This window comes from Mustelus asterias, chromosome 2 (genome assembly GCF_964213995.1).
Source record: "Mustelus asterias chromosome 2, sMusAst1.hap1.1, whole genome shotgun sequence".
NCBI classification, from domain to species: Eukaryota; Metazoa; Chordata; class Chondrichthyes; order Carcharhiniformes; family Triakidae; genus Mustelus; species Mustelus asterias.
This window is the reverse complement of record NC_135802.1, coordinates 119131809-119159582: the sequence shown is the minus strand read 5'-3', so window position 1 is coordinate 119159582 and position 27774 is coordinate 119131809. Positions and strand designations below refer to the sequence as shown.

The following is a 27774-nucleotide window of genomic DNA, read 5'->3' as shown; positions in this document are numbered from 1 at the left end:
TCCAGTTCTCACGAAAGATCGTTGACTTGAAGCAAATTACTCTGTTTCTCACCACAGATATTGCTGGACATGCTGAGTATTTCTCCCATTTTCTGATTTTATTTCAGATTTCCAGCACCCACTGTATTTTACTTTTGTATCAGCTTGTTTCATCTATTCTATTATTGTTTACAACCAATGGGGGCTTGCAAGGACTTAACACCTACTGAGGAACGTTTAATGCATCTGACCCAGAGAGAGTTTTGCTACGCATGGACAGCAAGTGAATAATTCAGCAACAAGTCACAAATTGCAACCGTCAAGGAAGGAGGGAGGTAGAATAATGTTATTCTCGCTTCTGTACAATGTATATTTCCTCAGCCAAGAAGATCGGCATATAATCTGCTTTGAATTCTTTGCAACTGCCATTCATTAAGCAGTTGCTGGAAAAGTGAAGGAAATTCACACTATCTCCTGCTATGCCAAAATTGTTTCACCTCTGCTTCCTTCCCCATTCCCAGTAGCCCAGCTGTCATTTATGGCATGTTCTCGTGTCTGTGATATAGTACATTAATAAAATCATTATTCTGGCCTTTTGCACTGCCTGGATGAGGAGTAGAAATATATATTTATTTTTAAGCAAACTCTCATACAAGAGAAATACCTGCCTTAAATTTTCTATGCTTAATGCATGAAGTCAAGCCATTATTATTAAGAAATCCACGTAGCATTGGTTTTTAGCGATGAAAGTGACATCCACAATGTTTTTGACCACAATGTTTCAGAATCTCACTCCCACCTATATGACAACTCTGCACCATAAGTACTCTGCACATTTTAATTGTGAATTACATAAGACCATTTTTGACATACAAAATACAACAAGAATTTTTTTTGACATAACAAAGTTGCTCCCTTAATTGAGACAGAAAAACATACAAATTGAAACAAAGATGAAGGGAAAATGAAAGTTAAAGACTAGAACATACAAAGTAAACAGCAGAATGTCATAGTGTACATATTATTTTAGCATTTGCTAATGCAGCAAAAAGCACATGCTTTCAAGCAAATTGGATTAATACATTGGAACTTATTAACCTATCCAAAATGCTGTGCTTGGAAACTGAGGGACATGCAATGCATAGTGAGCATGCAAGAGTTTAAAAGAAAATAAGCTAGGCTAAAATGTAAGTAACAATGTTTTTGTGAGTTTGTTACACTGTTCAGTGAAACATTTTCATCCTGATTATTTGCATTATAACTGACACAATGATTTCTAAGCAAATGAATGATGGGAAAAATAAACGAACTTTGGAAAGACATTGATAAAATTGCTTTTTCTTTGGAAGGGAATACTGTCTCCCATACCATAAGGTAAAGCATTACAGATTTGCAAGATACTGAGAAACAAAATATGCTTGTGAAGAATTCTGTGATAAAAAAATTAAATTAATCTGAGACGGTTAGTGCAGATGTTATGGCACCCTTAAGTGGTTTCAATGTCTTACATTGTAAGCTGGAAAGCTTCTTGAACAGAGGACTCCATATGTCAGCTGTAGAAACTGGGCTGAACAAGATGGGGGATGATGCATTGAATCAGCAATTGGCAATAAAAAAAAAGTTGCAACTAGCAAATTTAAAGTAGCGCGACCAGTCCAGAGAAATGCCCCGTTAATATATGCGGTATGCTGGTCTGTAAAGGGAAAGGGTGAAGATGCAGGTGTTTTTTGCTGAAAGTTGCGTTAGCTGTTATTTGCCTTCTGCAAGAGAGGCAGTTGCAGGAGCAGTGGTTAGTAGATGTTTAGGCTGATAAGTTTTTTTTAAAAGATCTTGACAGGTAGACAGTCACAGCGATGAGTAGTTAGGCAAGTTTTTAAGTTTCAGAACAGAGCAGTTTTTTTTGCAGAGCCAGGAGGAATTAGTACGGAGAGTGATACTGACGCACAGAAGGAGAGCGTGGGAAGGTTTTAGAGGAGCTCACAGGACAGACGTGCTCCGCTCTTACCCCGTTGCTCTGGGTGGAATGCACCGACTGCTCGCTGGTCGAGGAGCACGTGCTCATACGATCAGTGTCCTTGCTGTGCGTGGAGTGGCGGTGGACCTGGCGCTGCAGGGAGTCCATGTCCCCTGGGAAGGTGAAGGAGCCGGGGCGGCTGGCAGGTGAAGCTGGGTGTGAGCTCCAGAAGGAGCCCTTAAGAACAGGACTGCTGGGAGGGAAGGGTTCTTTGCTGAAGGGTGAGGAAGGGAAGGTCGTAGACATCGGTGAACTCAAGGGTGAAGTAGTGCCTGGCCGTTGCTTTCCTATTGTCAGAGTGCCCACACTCCCTCTTGGTGACCGATTCTCTTCTAGACTACCTCGTAATTCCTTTTGGCTTCCATCTCCTGTGTTGGTGAGCGGTCCTAATGATTTCCTGGGACTCTCAAGAACTTTTTTCTTAGGAATCTGTTCCAAGTTCCTTTCGCTGCCTTCTCGTTCCAGATGCCTGTCAGATTGGCTGCAGCCAGAATCTAAGGTGCTGTTGAGTGTCGTCAGGGTAGGGTTTCGAGCGGACATACCTGTCAATCTGTCTGCCTCTGACTGGGCCGAGGCCGCAGAGGAGACCAGGACTGGGGAATGGTGCCGGATAGGCTGGGGGATCCGAGATGGTCTGGAACGGCTTGTGCTGCTCATTCCACTACAGCTATTAGGTCCACTAGGGCCGACATGGTTCTTCTGGTACTCAATCGGAGATGTCAAAGCTGAAGCCAAAAAAAGTTTAATTAGACAAATTGAACATTGTAAGGTTGGGATGAATGAAAAGTGTGGATTAAAGAAACCAGGTTGGGATGAATGGCAAGTGGGGATTAGAAATGTCCCCTCAAGGGTCATTTATACTCAGCTATTGTCAAATATTCCCTGATTATGAGTGGCATACATGATGTTAAACTCACAAAAAGTATGTCAGTTACTGATAAGGATTGCACAAGCAATTCAATCATGACAGGTGAAATTTAATGATTTTTTTTAAGGCTGCCTATGGATAGGATTTAATTATTAATCAACATCCTTCTTTTAACAATACCATGTTTGATGAGAATACTACAACAAATTTCCATAGGGAACTCTTACAACATGGTAAGAACAGAAGTAGCCTAATCTCTCTCTCAACCGTGCACCATAATTCAATGAGATCATGGCTGATCTGTTCCTCAGTTCCACTTACTCACCTTTGCTTTACGTCCTGCTTGCCACCATTACCTAATAATTAGTTATGGACTCCACTACGCAAGTGATTTTGAAAAATTCAATTAGATCACAGCTGAAGCTGAAACACCAGAGCACATCTGCGCAGTTAAAATTATTTTCCAGTTTTCTAGTGCCACAATTTCTAGTGCTAAATTGGATTCATTCACAATATTCGCTGCCTAAATAGAGGATGTTAATTTTCCTTTGGCAAGTTACTCCAATGGCAAATGCTTAAAAATGCTAATGTTAGGGGATCCATGGAATGAGGGATGTAGGTTTGATCTTTTACTCTGTAACCTTCTCGATCGTAGCCAAGTATCTAGGGGGATATGATGCCTGGAGATGAACTAGTTCTGACTGGAAGGGAAGATGATAATTGGAAAATTCCTCATTTATTTTTTTGGGGTGCACCTTATGGTAGCTAACTCACAGAGACCACGTCCTCTTCCCCTAGGGCACAATTGCTACATCTGTCAGGGAAATCAGGACTGAAAATTATGGTGAAGAGGGGAACGGACAGAAACCACCTTCGTTTATTGCATTTTTAAGAATTGTATTTTATAAAATCACTAAATATTCTAACTTATCAACACTCAGCAAAAATACATTAAAAATCGTTTTGCCTATATAAATACATTAGGTAATTAAATAAGGACAATGAAAAAGCCAATTTAAATAAAAATCATAATTGCCATTACTTTCATAGAAGCCTCAGGAAAAGGGAAGAGGTAGTTTGCAAGATACTTGTAATACAGCCTGACCTCGAACAATTTAACCCAGTACTGACTATAGTTAATTTCTGTAATGCAATTAATTAATGTAGATGCACATGTAAACATTTGAAGAGTTAACGGGGAACAGAAACAATAAGATTCTGTTTAACATATTCAATCAAAAGAAAATCTTAAAGTACCATTTAAAAAGTTGCGCTGGTTTTCCAGAATTTGGTTGATTTCATAAATCCACATTTGGCGGACTGTTGGATTTGATGCTTGGAGAATGTAGATTTCCATGCCGCCTTCAGCTGATCGTGAGGTAAGTGCAAATTTGCATGGATCGTTCTCCACATTCTCTTCCAGGCCAAGACAACTCACCTGAAACACCAAGCAAAAAGCCCTCAAAGTATTAAACAGTCTGAATTCCAAATCCAGAAATTCAAATTTCACCTACCTAAAATGCCACTTATCGGATTATTCATACAGAGATAAAAATTCTACCTGTGTGCTTCATGATACATTGCAAAATTCAAGCACAGGGTGTGTCTTTCTATCTATTAAAATTAATGGACGTGGAATAGTGGATTCTCAATCCATAATTTTGCAGCAAAATGCTCATGATCTGTTTCTGGAGCACAGTAGAACATTTATCCCATGACATAGCGACATTTGTACCTTGTGTTTCAGAGTGAAGTGTTCTTAATGTAGCACATTCATTGAGCTAATTGTATAAAAACCATCTCAACAACACCATTTGTAAACAAATAGTGAGAAAATTATTTTAAAAATAAATATTATGCAGACCAACATGCAGTCAGGAGAGATGGTCAACGGAGGGATTTTTCATTAAAGGGTAAAATGCTCAAACAATTTATCACCATTATATGAACCCTGAAATTGCTGTAGCACCTTAATAACTCTCATCTAACTTTTTTGGCAATATTTTCTACTAAAATAAATTTGAAGTGCATGATTTATTTAAGTACCTTTAAATTATGTTGCACAGTAACCTAAGGTCTGTACGCAGCTTGTTGCATGGCTAAACAGCTCATTGGGAATACTGCCTTCAACCATGATAAAAGAGTTCAGGGACGTAATTGCTGCAACTTTGATTGATGACCAGATAATAAAAAATAATACCAGTTCTCTGGCAATACCACTGTCTGACCAGGAGCTGGTAGATGTACGATAGTAGTATGAACTGATATGTTCTCTGATTTATTTCTCACCAGGCTAAGTGTCTCCCTCAGCAGCCTTAAAATAGAGAAATCCTGAGAATGATGCTAGGTCATATCACAATGATACATCAACACATTGTGCTAATAATCAAGAATATGATTGTGACATAACAGGAATTACATAACGGTTTGTGCACAATGGTGGAATTTAATTCCTACCCCCAGGAGAGGGTTGGCAAGGGAAGGGTGTCATAGAATTGGGAAGGTGGAGTTTTGTCGCGTTCCCAACTCCCTTCCTATTAAATCGAGGTGAAGAAAGTTGGGGGAGACCTTTCCACCCGGATGCCAACTAATGGCCACTTAAGGGATTTGTCCCATTAGTACCAGTGCCTGGCCCTACTTACTGCACTCTGGAGCCTCCTGCATCATTGCTGAAATGATTCCTGCTGCAGTTCCAGAAGTGGCCACCACTCCCAGTGGCACTGCTGACACTGAAGAGCTCTGGCCATCTGACTGGTTGGAGGCAACTCCACTCTTGAAAGTATGGAAGGTCTGACGCCAAGCAGTTGACTGAATTCCATTGGCGCTTCAAAAAATGACTGTAGTGCAGCTGGCCCCGACTTTCCAACCAGTGGATGGAGCCACTGCCATGTCCATTGACTTCAGCTTGTACATCATCAATGGTAAAATCACATGCTTCACAGATTGACTGATTTGTGAATGGATTATATCATACATCCTGTTGACCTGCTTCTTGATGAAACTACAATACATCCACCCACTAAAACGGACACCTATATCCTTTGAAGATTTAAGTCAGACAGCAACTGGAACTTAGGCAAATTAATAAATTAAATTTGCTTAAATTATATGAGTTAATGCAATAATTCTTGGATATTTATAATAAAACATTTCCTAGAATATTTGATTACCTTGACACTGTTTTTAAATAAATAACCAGGCATGGAGAAGCCTTTTTTCTTATCTAAAGGCTCGCTGAATATTGCAATCTGCTCAAACAGGAAGACTCTTCGCTCTTTACTGCGTGAAAGAAGCCCAGCATCCTGATCTGCAACAAAGAATGTGTCCTGGAGAAGCAATCTTCCCTGGGCTATAATTTTGCCCTGAAAACAGAGAGAAAAAACATGGTCTATCTTTGAAGTGCCACAGAAGAATTTAATATTCCAATAAAAAGATTTTAAAACATATCGTAATCATCTATGGGTTTATACAACTCAAAAATTGAGCGTGTATACATACAGCCAAGGTTGCGTCTTGCATATCTAACCACAAAGGCTACAATTTGCAGTAAATAAATAAACTGCTGGTCTTCCTTTTCTATCTTGAGATCACAGGCCTGCTAGTAAACCATACCTTTATCACACATAGAAAAGGGAATTTCTCATTCATACTGCAACTATCTCTTTCACTGATAACTATGGTACATCAAAACTGATAAAATAATTTAAGCAAAGTAAACGATTCTGCTTAATCCTGTTCCGAGTATGGCTGCACTGTTATGGATTATTCATGTTGCTGTCAAGGACCTGATGTCCTTGACGTGATTATACATTTGCAAAATACCACGCATTGCAATATAAACTTTTAAAAAAAAATCACAGTTAATCTTATATTATTATTTTCATCCTTGTTGTTTTGCTTTGACACATGACACAGTAAGCATTAAAACAATCCACCTCAGATTTAGAAAAGGAAACTGGGCTCTTATAAATAAAAACATGGGAACCTTTCTTAAAACAGAAAAATTGAGAATAATCAAACTATCAAAATTACATCGAATCCTTGCAGACGTCCAACATTCATCATATCGTTGCATCGTTTTGGTACAACACACATGACCTCCACAGCTTTCTAAATGTAGAACACAGAGGAAAGAAAGTATCAGTATTTAATATTCTTAGCTGTTATTAGTTTTAAGGATTAAAATATATAAAAAATATATTGTCAGCCTTCCGTATGGGTCTTTCTTAATTGTATTATTTTGATTGTTGTAGCACAATAAGGTTAGAAATCCCTATGTTCCTTTGGATTCTATGACTGGTGTGAGATCATACATTATAAGTTCATAGAGAATTTTCTCCTCTCTTTCCCACTTTCTCCCCTTCTACCTTGTACACTTCACTACCAAATTGGAGGAGGAGGTGTCAGAGCAAGCTGTGCACAGGACAACTGTTGATTATATTTTTGAATTGACTATAGGAGGCATAATGGGGTTCCACCCTCATTCACGGAAAGCATTATATGGGTAAGGCTGAGATATAAACACTAAAGGGAACTCAGCATGAGGCACTGACGATCTTAATTTCCAGGCCATATTTAAATAACGCAGACTATCTTCTTCCTGAGAGAGGAATAGTAATATCAGGATTGGTGGGTGGCAGTGAATAAAATGACTCGAGAGTCTTAGTTTGTAAGAGAGCCAAAGCAAAAAATTCCAATCCACATCTTTCTCCATAGAATTCAACTGAAATTGCAAAATTCAGTCCTATCACTTCACGGAACACAGCAGCAATATTAATTATTTATCTCTAGAAGCATAATCTTTTGCTGGTAAATAGAAAACGATATGCCATCCCAAATTATTTATCCGCCTTGTAAAAAGCATTGTATTACTCTGACTCCTAAACTATTCATGTCATATTTAGTCTCTACTCAGGATCTACTTAAGGTTCAGCTTTACGCGCATTGTCAATTCCATTTACCCATTAGATATTTTGTTTAATGTGCACAATCAGGAGAAAGAAATGTACATATATATTTGTAAGTGAACACTATGCTTGTTGCCCATGCATAGCATACCAAATGGAAAAAATATGAAATTTAGTTTCCAAAACCACATGCTATATGAATTTGTCCAGACATCAAAACATGCTCTTACAAGCTAAGTAAATAAAACGATACATTTTCCAAAATAAAAGCCATTAATAAAATTGGGCTTTTGTGATGCAAGGCTGGTTGTAAGGCAACCATCCAAAATTCTGCAGTGAACTCTCTGACTGCATAACACGAGCACTCATGTTCATAGGGAGAGTAAAACTATGTCTTTCAAAAATGCGACAGATGTAAGAAGCAGCAACATTCACACTTTGCAGCAACAAGATTCTTTTTCTGACCATGCCACTGTGAAGTGCCTTGAAAGGTTTTTCTATGTTAAAGGTATGATATAAAAGCTTGCTGTAGGTAGAGAACAACATGTTGCCCTCACGATAGAATAAATAAATAGAAAAATAACACCGAGTTTATATATTGGCAATGTGTGTTCATTTTGATACTATGAGACAATACCTCCAGCTCTGTTGTGTCTACAGCAGCTTTTCTTGAGTATTTAAGGAAATCCTATGCACAGAAGAACAGAATTAGTCAATGTTTCGCTGCTAATCCAGAAATTTAATTTCAGATAATTGCATTGTATATTTGAATATATATATTCAGATAAAATGTTGTAGATATTCAGGTATAATATATACAATATAACATAAAGCTCAAGTCTTCTTCCATTTCTTCTTGGACGACACGGTAGCACAGTCGTTAGCACTGCTGCCTCACAGTGCCATTCCAGCCTTGGGTGACTGTGTGAAGTTTGCATGTTCTCCCCATGTCTGCGTGAGTTTCTTCCGGATGCTCTGGTTTTCTCCCACAGTCCAAAGATGTGTAGGATAGGCTGATTGGCCATGGTAAATTGCCCCCTGGTGTCAGGGGGATTAGCAGGGTAAATAAGCAGAATAAGAGTTTTTTGAAGGGGGAACCAAGAAAGTAGATGAGGGCAGTGCAGTTGATGTTGTCTACATGGACTTTAGCAAGGCCTTTGACAAGGTATCGTATGGCAGGTTGTTGCATAAGGTTAAATCTCACGGGATCCAGGGTGAGGTATCTAAATGGATACAAAATTGGCTTCTTGGCAGAAGACAGAGGGTGTTTGTAGAGGGCATTATTTTATAGACCTCTATAAGATCACCCCTCAGCCTCCTACGCTCCAAAGAAAAAAGTCCCAGTCTATCCAGCCTCTCCTTATAACTCAAACCATCAAGTCCCGGTAGCATCCTAGTAAATCTTTTCTGCACTCTTTCTAGTTTAATAATATCCTTTCTATAAATAGGGTGATAGAACTGCACACAGTATTCCAAGTGTGGCCTCACCAATGTCTTGTACAACTACAATGTTCTGACCGATGAAACCAAGCATGCCGAATGCCTTCTTCACCACTCTGTCCACCTGTGACTCCACTTTCAAGGAGCTATGAACATGTACCTCTAGATCTCTTTGCTCTGTAACTCTCCCCAATGCTCTACCATTAACTGAGTAAGTGCTGCCCTGGTTCAATCTACCAAAGTGCATCACCTCGCATTTATCTAAATTAAACTCCATCTGCCATTCGTCAGCCCACTGGCCCAGTTGATCAAGATCCCGTTGCAATTGGAGATAACTTTCTTCACTGTCCACTATGCCACCAATCTTGGTGTCATCTGCAAACTTACTAACCATGCCGCCTATATTCTCATCCAAATCATTAATATAAATGACAAATAACAATGGACCCAGCACTGATCTCTGAGGCACACCGCTGGTCACAGGCCTCCAGTTTGAAAAACAACCATCATAGAAATCATAGAAACCCAACAGTGCAGAAGGAGGCCATTCGGCCCATCGAGTCTGCACCGACCACGATCCCACCCAGGCCCTATCCCCACATATTTACCCACTAATCCCTCTAACCTACGCATCTCAGGGCTCTAAGGGGCAATTTTTAACCTGGCCAATCAACCTAACCCGCACATCTTTGGACTGTGGGAGGAAACCGGAGCACCCGGAGGAAACCCACGCAGACACGAGGAGAATGTGCAAACTCCACACAGACAGTGACCCGAGCCGGGAATCGAACCCAGGTCCTGGGTTCGATTCCCGGCTCGGGTCACTGTCTGTGTGGAGTTTGCACATTCTCCTCGTGTCTGCGTGGGTTTCCTCCGGGTGCTCCGGTTTCCTCCCACAGTCCAAAGATGTGCGGGTTAGGTTGATTGGCCAGGTTAAAAATTGCCCCTTAGAGCCCTGAGATGCGTAGGTTAGAGGGATTAGTGGGTAAATATGTGGGGATAGGGCCTGGGTGGGATCGTGGTCGGTGCAGACTCGATGGGCCGAATGGCCTCCTTCTGCACTGTTGGGTTTCTATGATTTCTATGATGGTTGTTTTTCAAACTGGAGGCCTGTGACCAGCGGTGTGCCTCAGAGATCAGTGCTGGGTCCATTGTTATTTGTCATTTATATTAATGATTTGGATGAGAATATAGGCGGCATGGTTAGTAAGTTTGCAGATGACACCAAGATTGGTGGCATAGTGGACAGTGAAGAAAGTTATCTCCAATTGCAACGGGATCTTGATCAACTGGGCCAGTGGGCTGACGAATGGCAGATGGAGTTTAATTTAGATAAATGCGAGGTGATGCACTTTGGTAGATTGAACCAGGGCAGCACTTACTCAGTTAATGGTAGAGCATTGGGGAGAGTTACAGAGCAAAGAGATCTAGAGGTACATGTTCATAGCTCCTTGAAAGTGGAGTCACAGGTGGACAGAGTGGTGAAGAAGGCATTCGGCATGCTTGGTTTCATCGGTCAGAACATTGTAGTTGTACAAGACATTGGTGAGGCCACACTTGGAATACTGTGTGCAGTTCTATCACCCTATTTATAGAAAGGATATTATTAAACTAGAAAGAGTGCAGAAAAGATTTACTAGGATGCTACCGGGACTTGATGGTTTGAGTTATAAGGAGAGGCTGGATAGACTGGGACTTTTTTCTTTGGAGCGTAGGAGGCTGAGGGGTGATCTTATAGAGGTCTATAAAATAATGAGGGGCACAGATCAGCTAGATAGTCAATATCTTTTCCCAAAGGTAGGGGAGTCTAAAACCAGAGGGCATAGATTTAAGGTGAGAGGGGAGAGATACAAAAGTGTCCAGAGGGGCAATTTCTTCACACAGAGGATGGTGAGTGTCTGGAACAAGCTGCCAGAGGTAGTAGTAGAGGCGGGTACAATTTTGTCTTTTAAAAAGCATTTAGATAGTTACATGGGTAAGATGTGTATAGAGGGATACGGGCCAAATGTGGGCAATTGGGATTAGCTTAGGGATTTAAAAAAAGGCCGGCATGGACAAGTTGGGCCGAAGGGCCTGTTTCCATGCTGTAAACCTCTATGACTCTATGTCTCTAAATACGTGGGGCTACAGGGATAGGGCATGGATGGGGTTGTTGTCGGTGCAGGCTCGATGGGCCGAGTGGCCTCCTTCTGTACTACAGGGTTCTATGATTCTATGAAATGATTTTTTTCTAACCTTGTATGAACAGTTTTCCCCTCACCATAAGCAAATTGCATAACTTATTTGCAATTTTCATTGTTGAATAATTATTTTAATCTGTTCAGAGTTGCTCAACACATTTTCCTGAATGCACTAAACAGTTTTTCAATTGTAGGTTTCTCATAAAGTACTAACCTTTAGCAGGAGTTGATATTTCATTATCCGTTGTACTGGTTTTATTAGCAGGTCAGTCAGTTGCAGTCGATGACCAAGTCGCTGTTTTACATCCTTAAAATTACATTAAAAAGTATGATTTAAATCTGTTTTTTTAAAACAAAAAGCATGATAAAGATGTTTCTTTTGCTGCTATTCGTCTTCTCCATCTCAATTGCATTATATTTAGTACTACACACACTGGACTATTTTCTTTGGCGTCTCAAACATTATTGCAAATGTAAATTAAAGCAAATACAATCATGGCAGTGTCACAGATATGACACTTAGAAGCTTTTTGTAAAATTATATTTCAAAGCAGTGATAAAGTTTCTTTAGCATGTTAGAATGCCAACAGATGGGCAGCAAGTTGGACAACTGCACAGAGTGAGTTCCTCAACTCAGTTATGTTGCTGTGGGAAGGAAATGCCTGAAAGGCAATTGCTCCGGAGCACCATATAGTTGTTCAAGGCAGCACTGGAAGTGGCTGGAAGGAAAACCACAACCACCGACTTGAATCAAGTCAGAGGTGTAACCTAGGGAAGAAAGGGCAATTGGGAACAAAACAAGAGATTTTATACATTCAAAACAATGCAAAGTGATCATTTTTGTCTCAATATACATAACCACTTCAAAACAGAAAAGCACAGAATAAAGAAATAATGGCCCAAATCTTACAGTCTCTGGATCATTGGAGATGGTACGGAATTTGGGAGATATGCATCAGGACCCTGCAGGAATCCTAATGTACAGTCATATGTAGAAATTGCGCACATACACATGCACTCACCCATTCACTAACTTACTCGCTTACTAAATGACCTTCTTGCTAAATGACTTGGACTTTTAAAATCTTACCTGAATAGGGGAGCGACTATTGTGAAAAGGGAATATGCCCTCCCTTCTTCTATCTCCCAGTCTTCCCCTGGAGAATCTGCACTGACCCTATGGTGCTTCAGCTGTGACCGCAAAATACGACTGAAATATGGTAAAAGGGTTGGGTCGCAGGTATGTTTTGAGGGCAGTGTCAATGTGCTCAGCATTGATCCTGACTGGAAGGTTTGGGCCAATATTTCACTTATGCCACAGAACAAATATTATCAAATTTGAGCTTGTTCAAGCTCTGGAAATATCAAATATCAGTATCAAAGCTGAAGTACATAATATTTAATTAAACTTGAAATAAAATATTTTCAAAGTTCTCACCTCGAAATAGGTGTCAATATATTCCGACACAATGTACTCAGATTTGGGCTTGTTTTGACAGTAAACTATATACATATGCAATCTTCTCTCCTTTGTGGTTTAGTGGAGAAACAGAAAAGATTGTCAGTAACAGCATTACTGGAAAAGTACATTTTTAAAAGTACCAAATTTGAGGAAATATTTCAGTTTGGATTATATGCTATCATGAGGGCTTTTGTTAAATTTCTCAGGAAAGCCTGCTGGCTGACATTACTATATAAGTATTCACATAATATGCTTGCCCTGCTACATATTTTAGTGTGCAAAAAGCATTTAAAAGAAGGAAGCTACAATCTTGCCTTGTTAATATCTGCATAAATCTATCATTGAATGTCAAAAGTGCACTGAACGTTATGGCCTCTTCATTACAAATACTTTGCTCATAATAATGGCCTAACTTGCGGCATTAATCAGGTTGAAGGAAACTTTCCTGCAGGAATAAAAAGCCATCTAAATTTCAAAAGTTTTATGAAGGCTGAGATTGTTTTCCTTTAGTTATTATGACAATAAGAGATTTCTGCACTTGAACTATCCCTTAAAAATTGAAGGATGGGTAGGAAGAAAGTATTTTTTGTTTACAGAAAATGCAACGTACATGTTTGACAAAGAGGGAGGCTAACTTATCAGGATCTTCCAGGCACTTCTCCAGCTCACCTAGAAAGAAGCTAAAAATCAAAGAAGAAAAATTAATTACACAATTGGTCAGATATTGCTATCCAAATAACTGTGAGGCATTCGCTCTTATTTAAGTGTAAATGGGGCAGCAACTTCAGAAGAGGAGCCGATATGTGGTTAAATGGCAATAACAAAAAGGCGCTGTCGAGTTTCCCACTCTGCTGTTAGTTTTGCAAAAATTCATTTTGTTGTCTGCCTTACTACTGAATCACACAGAATATTGCTTAGTTGTGTATTTGTGTGGTAGGCACAGACTAAACTCACCGCATAAAGTTAAGGCCTGTCATTTGAAGCATCAAATATTTGTTATGACATATCTGTTAATTACTGCCAATCAAATTCATTAGCACTGAAAATTAATCACAAGTGGAATGTCACTCCTTCAAGTTGTTGCAAGATTTTAAGAATGGCAACTTTAATTTATGTTCACTTTTCCTCACTCCCTTGAATTGCTCTGACTTAATCCAAACATACTTCCTTCTCTTTTGTAGTTTATTTCACATTAAATTCACCTATACTAATTTAGACTATCTTCTCATTCATTCCACTGTTTATTTCCCAATCTTTCATTCTGATTGGTTAAGGATGTGCAGAGTTGCTTGCCTTGTTAATTCAGGTCACAAATACTGTTTTCCTCACTGCACTGTTATCGGCTCACACTTCCAGAAACTTAATAGGCAAAAACCTAAGCATGTAACGACATGGAAGATGCCATCTGATACCCAGCATCAAAATTTGGCCCAATATGCTAACAGCTAAAACATGACTGTGCCAGGACATGTAGACAGAAAATGTTTTTTGCTTTTTATATTAATCATTTGCAGTTGAACTGTAGCACTGTTTTCAAATAATTTTGTTTTTCTAGTGGAGATCACTTTTTTCCAACATGTATGTGTATCAGACATTTATTGCTTCCAACAGACATCCTGATTCTTATCACAGAGATTAGCACAAAGAGTAAAGAAACAGTAAGGCTTAGAACATAAACATGTGTTCTCAGTTGATGTTAATACTGGAAAAATCAGATCGCAGAGTGAAACGTGACTTGAAAGATCCTAACTTTGTTTTTACTTAAAACCGTGGAGGAAAGTTACTGATGAAATTCAGAGGTGTCTAGCATAAAGAATAAAATCTTTATCAAGCAAGGAAAAAAGTGAACTATATTACCCCAGACAACAAGGTTAGAAAGATATCAATACAAACACAAGAAAATGATTCAAACTCACCTACTTCTTTTATCTCAGCAATACCCTTACAGACACGGAATCCCAATGAAGATTACCACCATCTTAACACCATTACTTGGGCTTCCCAGTTGCAAATGGTTTTCTTTTGATGGATTGCTGATGCTTTTCCCCCTTACTAACCCCTTTGCAGCCAATCTGTTTGCTTCAAGGATTGTAAAATCTCATTAAAAATGTACATATGCAAACAAATATAGAAAGCCTGACCCTTTTGCTCAGAGGCCCTCCAAATTTCCCGCACAAAGCTCACAAGACAAAACCAAATTAAAATGAAACCATGTTTCAACTTCCTTAACACACAAATAAAAATTAAACTTAAAGTTATACATTGTTCGTAACACATCAAACAAGAACAGGCAACTGGACTATCAGGCTCTCCACAGAAAATATTCTATCCCAGTTCCAGCAGTACTTTAACCAATTTGTCCCACTGAGTATTTGATATTCTCTGCCAACACCTATATTCTTAGAGAAACCAATTCTACCACTAAATTATTTATTGAACCATTTATTTCACTCAAAGAAATATAGCATGGCTGGGTAAAAACCTCTCAATTTTTACTCTCATGTGAGCTGCGTTAAGCTTGAACCTGTGCCTAGCTCTGTGTTCAAAGAACATGTCCAGTATCCAGATTATATTGTCATCTTTGCCACCCAACATGGTAAAATTGTGGACTGGATCATATGCCTGTATCCCTTTGAATCCTTTGAAACCAAGTTCTGCTCCTTTAAGCTATTTGCAGAACTTAAGCTTTCAATCCTCGGGTGATCCTTGTCACTTCACTGAATTGTCTCCAATGTATCAGATGATACGTACAATGCTCAAATAATCTTAAGAATTTTGTACAGAAAAAATAATTAAATATTTGATTAAAACAATTTGGTTAAAAGTATGAAGTGCTAAACAACAACCCATCAATTTAAAGCTTTAAAAATATAATATAAAGGTGATCGGAAATCAACAACAGGTGGAGGAACTTGGTAGAATTATTTTGTGGTTTCTAAATTCTGCAAGTAAGAAACAATGTTACCATGCAAAACTCAGTCTAACATCAAAATGTATTAAAAAGTACCTGTTTCAAGTCAGATATAACTATAGTCAGTGTCTATTTCAGTGAAAGAAAGACTTATATATTCATACAGCACTTTTTATGATCTCTGGCTGTCCCATAATACATCATAGTCAATGAAGTACTTCTGAAGCACAGTCACTGTTGTAATGTAGGAAATGTGATAGCCAATTTACATACAGCAAGCTGCTACAAACAGCTATGTGATAATGACCAGATAATGTGTTTTACTTATATTGATTGAGGAATAAATATTGATCAGGACACTTATTTCTTCAAAATGGTTTTGTGGGACCGTTTACACCCATCTGAAAAAGCAGAGAGTGCTTAGGTTTAACATCTCATCTGAAAAATGGCAACTCTGACAGTGCAGCACTCTCTGATCTGGGGTGAACTAAGGTTTTAGGAGTTACAGGTGTTGCTGTAAAAATATAATCTACTCTAATAAGACAAATTGTGCTTTGAGTAAAAATGACTGAACACCAATAATCTTGAAGATGCAATGGCGAGGTTAAAAAGTTTTTGTTGGGAACCACTATTTCAAAATCAGCTATAAACTGTTACTTTTTCTACATATAATGCCTTAATAGTTTTAAATGATACCTGTAACCCCCTTTTCTGCTCTGATGCATTGGTGGATAAATAAGCAATTAAGTGTGGTATGAAGACATATAGACCAAAGGTGTTTTAGATCTAATGGTATGTCCTGAAGTTAAGACATAAAAAGTGATTTTTCACCGTCAACTGTCAAGAGAGGAGATAATATTTAGTTAAATATATGTTACTCAGCAGAGAATTTTTAGGTTTAGAGAAAGCACACGCAGAATGGGTTTTAATTCTTCTTGCTGATCCTGATTGCAATGAAGCAGCAGAGGAAACTTATTTTACAATCAAAGTGCAACTCTGCATTCATTGCTTCACTGAAGCTTAATTAATTGAGCATCTGATTAGATTAACAGTGATTCATAATTAGTCACTTTGAACTAGAAAATACATATTCTTTCCATGCAAAATGCATTGGATAAATGGTAAAACTTCAGCACTAAACTTAAGAAAATTGAAACTTGGATACAAATTTAGCAATGAATAGTGGATACAGTTTAAGACTGGCATATTATAATACCAATCATGTTAAAGTAGTTCTATTAACAGAGCACAAGTTTTATTAACCTTCTGGTTTGATGCAGGTAAATTTGAAATACAGAATCTTGATGTTACAAACATAAGCTTATCATGTGCCACCGGTGCCACGTGATAGCGAGTTGAGGAACAGGGAGAGAGTGCAGTTAAACATGTGGTTGCAGGGATGGTGTAGGAGGGAGGGTTTCAGATACGTGGATAATTGGAACACATTCTGGGGAAGGTGAGACCTGTACAAACAGGACGGGGTGCACCTGAACCAGAGGGGCACCAATATCCTGGGAGGGAAATTTGATACGGCTCTTCAAGGGGGTTTAAACTAATTTGTCAGGGGAGTGGGAAAAGGAGTTGTAGTCCAGAAGTCAATGTTGAGGGTGGTGAGGTATTGGGGAAGGTATCAAGGTCAAGGGTGGGTACCGGTAGACAGGAAGGTGGGTTGAAGTGTGTCTACTTCAATGCAAGGAGCATCCGGAACAAGGTAGATGAACTTGGGACGTGGATTGGTACTTGGGACTACGATGTTGTGGCCATTACGGAGACATGGGTAGAACAAGGACAGGAATGGTTGTTGGACGTTCCGGGGTATAGATGTTTCAGTAAGTGTAGGGAGGCTGGTAAAAGAGGTGGAGGAGTAGCATTGTTAATCAAGGATAGTTTAACGGCTGCGGAAAGGCACTTCGAGGGGGATCTGCACACTGAGGTAATATGGGCTGAAGTTAGAAATAGGAAAGGAGCGGTCACTTTGTTAGGAGTTTACTATAGGCCTCCAAATAGTAATAGAGATGTGGAGGAAGAAATTGCTAAGTAGATTATGGATATGTGTGGGGGTCACAGGGTATTGTCAAGGGGGACTTTAACTTTCCAAATATTGATTGGAACCTTTGTAGGTCAAATAGTTCGGATGGGGCAGCTTTTGTGCAGTGTGTGCAGGAGGGTTTCCTGACACAATATGTGGATAGGCCGACAAGAGGTGAGGCCACATTGGATTTGGTACTGGGAAATGAACCGGGCCAAGTGTTAGATTTGGTTGTGGGAGAGCACTTTGGAGATAGTGACCACAATTCGGTGTCTTTTGTTATTGCAATGGAGAGGGATAGGGCCGTACGGCAGGGCAAGGTTTACAATTGGGGGAGAGGTAATTATGATGCGATTAGGCAAGAATTAGGGGGCATAAGATGGGAACAGAAACTGTCAGGGAAAGGCACTAATGAAAAGTGGAACTTTTTCAAGGAACAAATACTGGGTGTCCTTGATAGGTATGTCCCTGTCAGGCAGGGAGGAAATGGCCGAGTGAGGGAACCATGGTTCACAAAAGAGGTGAAACGTCTTGTGAAAAGGAAGAGGGAAGCTTATGTAGGGATGAGGAAACAAGGTTCAGATGGCTCGATTGAGGGTTACAAGTTAGCAAGGAATGAGCTGAAAAAGGATGCTTAGGACATGAGAAGTCCTTGGCGGGTCAGATCAAGGAAAACCCCAAGGCTTTTTACTCTTATGTGAGGAATAAAAGAATGACCAGGGTGAGGTTAGGGCCGGTCAAGGACAGTAGTGGGAATGTGTGTATGGAGTCAGTAGATATAGGCGAGGTGATGAATGAATACTTTTCTTCAGTGTTCACCAAGGAGATGGGCCATGTTTTTGAGGAAGAGAAGGTGTTACAGGCTAATAGGCTGGAGGAAATAGATGTTCGGAGGGAGGATGTACTGGCAGTTTTGAATAACTGAAGGTCGATAAGTCCCCTGGGCCTGATGAAATATATCCTAGGATTCTTTGGGAGGCAAGGGATGAGATTGCAAAGAACAAAGAACAATACAGCACAGGAACAGGCCCTTCGGCCCTCCAAACCCGCGCCGCTCCCTGGTCCCAACTAGACCATTCTTTTGTATCCCTCCATTCCCACTCCGTTCATATGGCTGTCTAGATAAGTCTTAAACGTTCCCAGTGTGTCCGCCTCCACCACCTTACCTGGCAGCGCATTCCAGGCCCCCACCACCCACTGTGTAAAATATGTCCGTCTGATATCCGTGTTAAACCTCCCCCCCTTCACCTTGAACCTATCACCCCACGTGAACGTCACCACTGACCTGGGGAAAAGCTTCCCACCGTTCACCCTATCTATGCCTTTCATAATTTTATACACCTCTATTAAGTCTCCCCTCATCCTCCGTCTTTCCAGGGAGAACAACCCCAGTTTACCCAATCTCTCCTCATAACTAAGCCCCTCCATACCAGGTAACATCCTGGTAAACCTCCTCTGTACTCTCTCCAAAGCCTCCACGTCCTTCTGGTAGTGTGGCGACCAGAACTGGACGCAGTATTCCAGATGCGGCCGAACCAACGTTCTATACATCTGCAACATCAGACCCCAACTTTTATACTCTATGTCCCAAATATTGCAGAGCCTTTGGCTTTGATCTTTGGGTCCTCACTGTCCACGGGGATGGTGCCAGAGGACTGGAGAGTGGCGAATGTTGTTCCTCTGTTTAAGAAAGGGAATAGAAATGACCCTGGTAATTATAGACCGGTTAGTCTTATTTCGGTGGTTGGTACATTGATGGAAAAGGTCCTTAGGGATGGGATGTACGACCTTTAGAAAGATGCGGATTAATCCGGGATAGTCAGCACGGATTCGTGAAGGGCAAGTCATGCCTCACAAATTTGATAGTTACCACCTCAAAAAATTCTAAGTGTGTTGATGAAGGTAGGGCAGTTGATGTCATATACATGGATTTTAGTAAGGCGTTTGATAAGGTCCCTCATGGTCGGCTTATGATGAAAGTAAGGAGGTGTGGGATAGAGGGAAAGTTGGCCGATTGGATAGGTAACTGGCTATCTGATCGAAGACAGAGGGTGGTGGTGGATGGAAAATTTTCGGACTGGAGGCAGGTTGCTAGCGGAGTGCCACAGGGATCAGTGCTTGGTCCTCTGCTCTTTGTGATTTTTATTAATGACTTAGAGGAGGGGGCTGAAGGGTGGATCAGTAAATTTGCTGATGACACCAAGATTGGTGGAGTAGTGGATGAGGTGGAGGGCTGTTGTAGGCTGCAAAGAGACATAGATAGGATGCAAAGCTGGGCTGAAAAATGGCAAATGGAGTTTAACACTGATAAATGTGAGGTGATTCATTTTGGTAGGACTAATTTAAATGTGGATTACAGGGTCAAAGGTAGGGTTCTGAAGACTGTGGAGGAACAGAGAGATCTTGGGGTCCATATCCACAGATCTCTAAAGGTTGCCACTCAAGTGGATAGAGCTGTGAAGAAGGCCTATAGTGTGTTAGCTTTTATTAACAGGGGGTTGGAGTTTAAGAGCCGTGGGGTTATGCTGCAACTGTACAGGACCTTGGTGAGACCACATTTGGAATATTGTGTGCAGTTCTGGTCACCTCACTATAAGAAGGATGTGGAAGTGCTGGAAAGAGGGGAGAGGAGATTTACCAGGATGCTGCCTGGTTTGGAGGGTAGGTCTTATGAGGAAAGGTTGAGGGAGCTAGGGCTGTTCTCTCTGGAGTGGAGGAGGCTGAGGGGAGACTTAATAGAGGTTTATAAAATGATGAAGGGGATCGATAGAGTGAACGTTCAAAGACTACTTCCTCGGGTGGATGGAGCTATTACAAGGGGGCATAACTATAGGGTTCATGGTGGGAGATATAGGGAGGATATCAGAGGTAGGTTCTTTACGCAGAGAGTGGTTGGGGTGTGGAATGGACTGCCTGCAGTGATAGTGGAGTCAGACACTTTAGGAACATTTAAGCGGTTATTGGATAGGCACATGGAGCACACCAGGATGATAGGGAGTGGGATAGCTTGATCTTGGTTTCAGATAAAGCTCGGCACAACATCGTGGGCCGAAGGGCCTGTTCTGTGCTGTACTGTTCTATGTTCTATGCGTATTTTGATGTTGAGGTGACTTCCATGAACACAAATCAAATTTACTAATGGTACAGAACAGGCTGAAACAGTTGTCACATAAACACTGAATAAACTGCCTAATTGGGGTTGAGTAAGTCATAACTGAAAGTGCATTATAATAGCAAAACTGTCACCACACAGTCTCAGTCTAACTTTCCCTCCATCTTGATCCTCCTTTTTGTTCCTTGATTTGTCCCAATGCAAGCACCCCCTCACCCCAATAGGGCCATCTGTCCCTTGTGCTTCAGTATTACTTTCACTGAGCACTGACCTTTGTTCTCCTATTAACTCATTCTGCTTTAAGCTCCTATTAGCATGTCTTTAGTCCATAATACACCATTAACACGCCCTTTGTCTTGTGCCCATGGTATCTTTGCCAATCTCTCTTTAGCCCCGATCTATCCCTGCCCACACATTCTGCCCCAACTCCTCCTGTAATTTATCACATTTCTATCTCTCTTCAGTTCTGAAGAAGTCACATGGACTCACAACGTCAACGCTGTTCCTCTCTCCACAGATGCTGCCAGACCTGCTGAGTTTATCAAGCATTTTCGGGTTTTATTTACTTTTACACCAATGTGCAATTTTACCACGCTTGAAACATTATAACATTTTAAGATGGAAGCTTTTTGAGACTTAAAAGTATACACCACAGAATGAACTTCAAATAGTAAAATATCCCAAGGCATGTTAGAGGAGGGATTATCAAACAAAATTTAACACGAAGCAACACAAAGAGGCATCAGGATAGTTGGGCAAAAGCTTGGTCAAAGAGTAGGTTTTAAGGAGTGTCTTAAAGAAGAAGGGGGAGGTGTTTTGGGAGAGCTGTTCAGAACATAGGACTAGACATTTGAAGGCGCAGCCAATGAAGACCTATGGCAATAAATTCTATTTGTCATACGTCAGAATGCCAAACAGTTCTCAAAATCAAGGTCTGAGAATCACATTTTATCCTTTCTTTCGTCTGGAAAAGAAATAAAGTGGTGAGAACATCCTTTTCAGGAGACTATGGGACTGTTTAGTTTCACAGCTTGATTACCCTGTCTTCTACAACGGTCAGAAATTTCCCATTCTTACAAAACAATTTTATGTAGAATGATTAAGGAGAGATGAATTCCTCTGTGAAAGTGGTAATAAGAGATGACTGATTAAAAACTGTCACAAAGAGGCTATCAGTGAGTTCACATGAAATTTCTTGACACAGAATTGTTAATGAGTGGAATGTTTCACCACAGGAAACTAATGGAAATGTGGACAAATGTTTGAAATTGAGGAAGATGTAGGGCTAAAGGGAGAGAGTGCGACTGTAAGATTAGTTTTGGATTGTTTCAGTATAGAGTTGTAAACCACCATAAGATATGTTTCTGAGCAACCTTATCATCTAAAGATTTAAGACTCAAGATGGGAAGTTATTTCTTTAATGTGTAAACCTTTGTTTTGTTAAGGACATCCACTATGGCACTCAGTGCTTTGTGACATGATTGAATGGTCTAGGTTGTGACATTTTTATGGACATCAGTTGTCATGATATGGAGGGTAACATAGCCATCCTACGAAATGAGGTGGTCTCATATAGTGCTCCAACAATCAGCAAAATTAATGGAGAAGGAAGCAGTTAGGTCTACTTCCTTTTTGGATCCTGACTACATTTGTGTCTGACTTTGAACATAATGCCCACTTTGACACAAAGGGATCTTTCCAAGCATTTGAAAAGCAGGATTTTAAGCCAGACATGAAGTGATCCAAAACTTTCCAAGGTTTCCCAATGTACTTTTGATTAGTTGCTAAACAAACTTTTCTTGAGTGAAAAAATACATATTAAAAATTTGAAATGTTGAACTGCAAAATTTGATGTCTTGGTACAGTAATTACAACTACTGCGAGATATGAATGGCTAAAAAGCTTAATAAAAAGTTCTGCACCAGGTGGCTTGAGCCATGATAGAACTGTTTAAAGCAGATTCTTCGTGCAGAGCTAATGAGGACTACTTTTTCTCTCACTTTGATAAGCATTGAGAAATGAAAATAAAACATACTCTCTGTGCCAGTCGTAGATCTGATGTATGTTACCAAACACAATCTTGTCTTTTCCCTTCATGTCATCAGGGACACCATCTTCTTTCATCACTGTAATGTAACCCTGAAGAGAGAAACCATTGCCTAAATTAACGCTCTTTGTTCTCCTTAAACTTCTGACTTCAGAAGATGTAAACTTGTACATTTAGTTATCATAGAAAACAGCAGTGATATTCAGAAACTGTATTGGAGCACAACTGATAAACTGAATTGGTGATCTGCTATTGTTGTTTTTACACTGATGGTGATAATATATTTTTGTTACTCTTGGTGCAGAGTTTATTTATTAGTATCACAAGTAGGCATTGCAATGAAGTTACTGCGAAAATCCCCTAGTCGCCACACTCCGGCGCCTGTTCGGGTACACTGAGGGAGAATTTAACATGGCCAACACACCTAACCAGCATGTCTTTCAGACTGTGGGAGGGAACTGGAGGACCTGGAGGAAATCTACACAGTCGTGGGGAGAATGTGCAGACTGCTCGCAGACAGTGACCCAAGCCAGGAATCAAACCTGGGTCCCTGGTGCTGTGTGGCAGCAGTGCTAACCACTGAGCCACCATGCTGCTCACTGAGTCAGGATCAAGTGCACTAACATTTTGTAAATGATTGGAGTGAGGTCAAACTGTAATATATTTTTCATTGATTGAAAAAGAGCAGATGGTCCTGACAGTTGTTCATTATCAAAGAGAGAGTCAAAATTTACAATAAAATAGAGATTTGAGCTTGCACCAGGTGCAGTTATATTACAGCTGGTGTGAAGCAATGCCTCTGGGAAGTAGTTACATTCAAGATCAAGTTGGCATGTTTCAGCAGTGCAGTTTGGCACCTGGATAGTTCAAAATTCTCACCACAGAGCTCATGCCAGATATGTTATGTAACTATGCCATCTGTTGCTTTTAAAATATGGACATCATAATTTGTTAGTTATAAAGAACAGACTAAGCACATAAGACTCGTACTTTCTTATGAATCATACACAAAACCTACCTCTACCACACATCCCAGGTCCCGTACATAATCGCGCTCAGTTTCCACCAACTCCTGTAAGACATAGCTAGAAGAAAAGACAAAGTTTATAAGATGAGGTGATCATTAAAAAAATAAGGTATAATGCTGCTAACTCACATCAAATATATATCTATCTCATATAGATAATGTTATAGCAAGAAGCATCTAAATTCAGTTTAACAATTTTTATAAAATTAAATGTGGATGTTATTTAAATACTTTTAAATTCACCTAATGACATTAAAAGGAGGCTATAAATATAAAACAAATCTTTAAAAATTGTTAATTCTTTTTTACTATATCTGCTCACTGCAATCACTCTGAACGTAGCCCACATTACAAATAGCTTGTCAAATAATTATATCTATGCTTCAATCTACAATGAAACATTCTGAAAATTGCGAAGTCATCCCGGATTGTCTGAAATTAATATCCCTGTAATGCCGTTCCCAAATCAAGATCAATGAAAAAGTGCAAGGTGCACAATCCACATTTGACTTACTGACGTCTCTTTAAAGAACTAGATTTTCTTTCTTCCATCTCATCAATGGGAGAGGAGGAGGAAGTGCACAGCAGAGAGTTGTCAGATGGGTTGAAAGATGGACTGCTGCTGTCCGCTTGATCAACGGAGAGAGATGTTGGGCGATCCTCCAGTGCCTATTTTTTTGGGTGGGTCGGAAAAACGGTATTAAATATTTTTAATAGTTGTAACATAAGGAAAATAATTAAGGAAAATCTGATGGATTACTGACATATTTGCCAAGTTAAATTTAAAAAATATTTTCCTGTGGGATGTAGTTAGGTCTTCTTCTCAACCTGCTGCTGCAGTGACAATATTCCCATAATACTATAATCCAAACAGTTCAAACATTTTGACACAGCAACAATGAATCATTGGGTGCTAGACACAGTGGGGGATTTCACACTGGATGCCGTTTCATAACTAAGACCCTAGTTTAAACCCAGTCTTGATTAATAAGGCAAAAGTCATCTTTGTCGCATCTTGTGAGCTAAGGATAAATTTGGCAGAAGCTGGCAATAACACTTAGAATTGCCTAGAGGATATCTAATATGGGAAATACATAGAATCATACAATCCTATGGTGCGGAAGGAGGCCATTCAGCCCATTGAGTCTGCACCAACCACAGTCCCACCCAGGTCCTATCCCCATAATCCCATGCCTTTACCCTAGCTAGTTCCCTGACATTAAGGGGCAATTTTGCATTGCCAATCCACCCGCACATCTTTGGACTGTGGGAGGAAATCGGTGCACCCGGAGAAAACCCACGCAGACACAGGGAGAATGTGCAAGCTCCACACAGACAGTGACGCAAGCCGGGAATCAAACCCGGGTCCCTGCCTCTGTGAGGCAGCTGTGCTAACCACTGTGCCGCCCTTACAGAATACAGAATTCATGGTATGATAGGATCTTCTGAATTTGGAGATATGGTGTTTTATTGGAGTGGAATAGTGTGAGAATTACTTGCAGATGGCCATGTTGATCAGGCAATGGATGCTAGTCACTGGAAAGTATCCCATTTCCAGCAAGGACATCCTCACTTTAAGGAACACAAAAAAATCTCATCAAACAAAAATGTAAAAGAACAAAATTGAGACAAGGTATCACTAATTTTCAACTTTTCTGGACCACCTACATGAAGAAATAGCATACACACTCAGCATTCAAGGGCAATATTGAATAGTAATAAAACATTTACATTTGTAGAGTCTACTGAGTTTTTTCTGGAACAATAAATGTCAACGTATCTTACCATTTTACTTTTCACAAGTTCTTCAATAGCACTAACAAGCTCTGCTGCACTGGGGGTCTCTGAGCTTGTAGGGCGGACTGATAAACGAGAGGATGTCTGAGAAAAAGATACAGAGAATGCTCATTGACAGAATAATTTGAGATTGGGAACTCTTGCATTGATAGCCAAAAACAATAAGATCATTATAAAAATACTGTAGATAATTGTTTATGCAGGGTGCCCAGGCATTTCTAGTAAACAATTGCTGAGCTTTTTTTAAAGGGGTCAAGGCTCACCATTTCTGAGGTATCCTCAAAGTATATTCGGATGCATGGATTTGTTTCCAGAACAGGACTGCTGGAATTTAGGAGATCTCTCGCCTCAAAAGCAATCTGACGTCAAATTATGACTAGTTGTATGGAATCGCATGCAGTTGGTAGAATATTGTGGGAACCAACAATAAGGATTTCTGGGTAGGGACACTTAACCAATCAGACTAAAGAACAAGTACATGGCCTCTATACGCTTCATGTACCATTAAGTACACAACAGACTGGATTTCCACATACTGGTTTCTAATAGAAAAGGAAAGGTATTTGCAACACAGGAGGTTCATTAAACACACCAAACAACTTTCAGCATTCTTTTTTTGAGAAAAAAAGATTGACATGGTTCAGTTGAACCTTGCAACAAAGCAAGCTTCACACAATTGGCCAATATGGTATAGAAACAACAAAAGCAATTAAAGTACAAAAGGCTAAGAATGGGGAAGCATAATGATCTAAATAGAAAGATAAGGAAATTGAGAAAATACAGAGACGGAACACAAATCAACATAATGCTGTGATAAGAGTACATTAAAAAAGAGAAAACAAAGCAATTAGTTACAGTATTTAAGCAATCTTTTCACATTGTGAACAGACTTCATGTGATACACCACATATTAATTATTATTAAGTAATTACAAAGTTCTGTGAAGCTCTAAACAGACTGCAGGATAATTAGGAAAAATCTAGCAATACAAGTCAAAACTACTGACGTAATCTTCAATTTTAAATACAATGAAATCTCTTTCATTGTATATCAGTTTTAACTCAGAATATTCAAAATTTATGCAGGCATCATATATATGGTTAGCAATTTGACAATTATGCAACTTGAGAAATTTATTCTGATTTAGCTAGATTTCCATTATTTGTTTACATAGATGAATAAAACATTCAAAATGATTTTTTGGTATGTTTTACCAGTGTTAAAAAAATAATACATCAGGGATTTAATTTACTGTATGTTAAATTTTACAGGACAATAAACATTAAGAAAATCTTTAAAAATAAAATATTTAAATTACAAATGTGGATTTTTGAAAGAAACGTTGGACAGACATTATCTCAGGTTTATGGCAATGTGTCTTTTGTCGGTTAAACCTGTAGGATGTGATGGTGATGTCTTACCTTGTCATCCTGCGAGTCAGGCTGGAGAAGACTGTGTTGCTGAATTGCCATTGGAGGTGGAAGGGGCACAGCATCTGCCCCCTCTTCACCTTCCTCTTCCCCACAACTCTGCATTCCTGAAGATGAGGATTTTGACAATGTTCCACTACTGAGTCCTTCATTCCGTCCCCTCTGTGAGGAAAAAATACCAATTCAAATGAAATGCTGGATTACCAAAGCAAATCTAGATTTTTAATGCTGCATAATGAAAGCAGTTCCGCAAAAAGATGTGCATGCATTGTGTTAAGCCCTGACCTGCAGGTGAAGACATTTTGCAATTTTATTGGTGAGAGTTGAATTTTGTTTACTTGTTCATGGGATGTAGGCATCACTGGCAGCCTAGTATTTACTGCCCATCCCTAATTGCCCTTGAGAAAATAGTTGTTGCTGACTTCTTGAACTGCTGCAGTCCAAGTGTTATAAGGTGTACCCACAGTGCTGTTAGGAAGGGAATTCCAGGATTTTGACCCAGCAATAGTAAAGAAATGGCGATATAGTTTGAAGTCAGAATGGTGACTGACTTGGAGGAGCACTTTTAATT

The 27774-nt window shown here is 39.7% G+C and overlaps 1 protein-coding gene across 3 annotated transcripts in view; it reads right to left on the bottom strand.

The window, feature by feature from the left end:
• The window catches only part of LOC144510730 (triple functional domain protein), a 589246-nt gene that overhangs the window by 36762 nt on the left and 524710 nt on the right, over positions 1–27774 (bottom strand). For all 3 annotated transcript variants that reach the window (XM_078240506.1, XM_078240513.1, XM_078240521.1), the window contains 13 exons: positions 27195–27365; positions 25762–25857; positions 24491–24645; positions 23968–24034; positions 22938–23041; positions 13461–13530; positions 12827–12916; positions 11603–11695; positions 8406–8456; positions 6894–6971; positions 6032–6223; positions 4119–4299; positions 1985–2718 (listed from right to left, as the gene is read on the bottom strand). In XM_078240506.1, the coding sequence (XP_078096632.1) occupies positions 1985–2718; positions 4119–4299; positions 6032–6223; positions 6894–6971; positions 8406–8456; positions 11603–11695; positions 12827–12916; positions 13461–13530; positions 22938–23041; positions 23968–24034; positions 24491–24645; positions 25762–25857; positions 27195–27365 (2082 nt within the window). The remainder of the gene's footprint in view (positions 1–1984; positions 2719–4118; positions 4300–6031; positions 6224–6893; positions 6972–8405; positions 8457–11602; positions 11696–12826; positions 12917–13460; positions 13531–22937; positions 23042–23967; positions 24035–24490; positions 24646–25761; positions 25858–27194; positions 27366–27774) is intronic.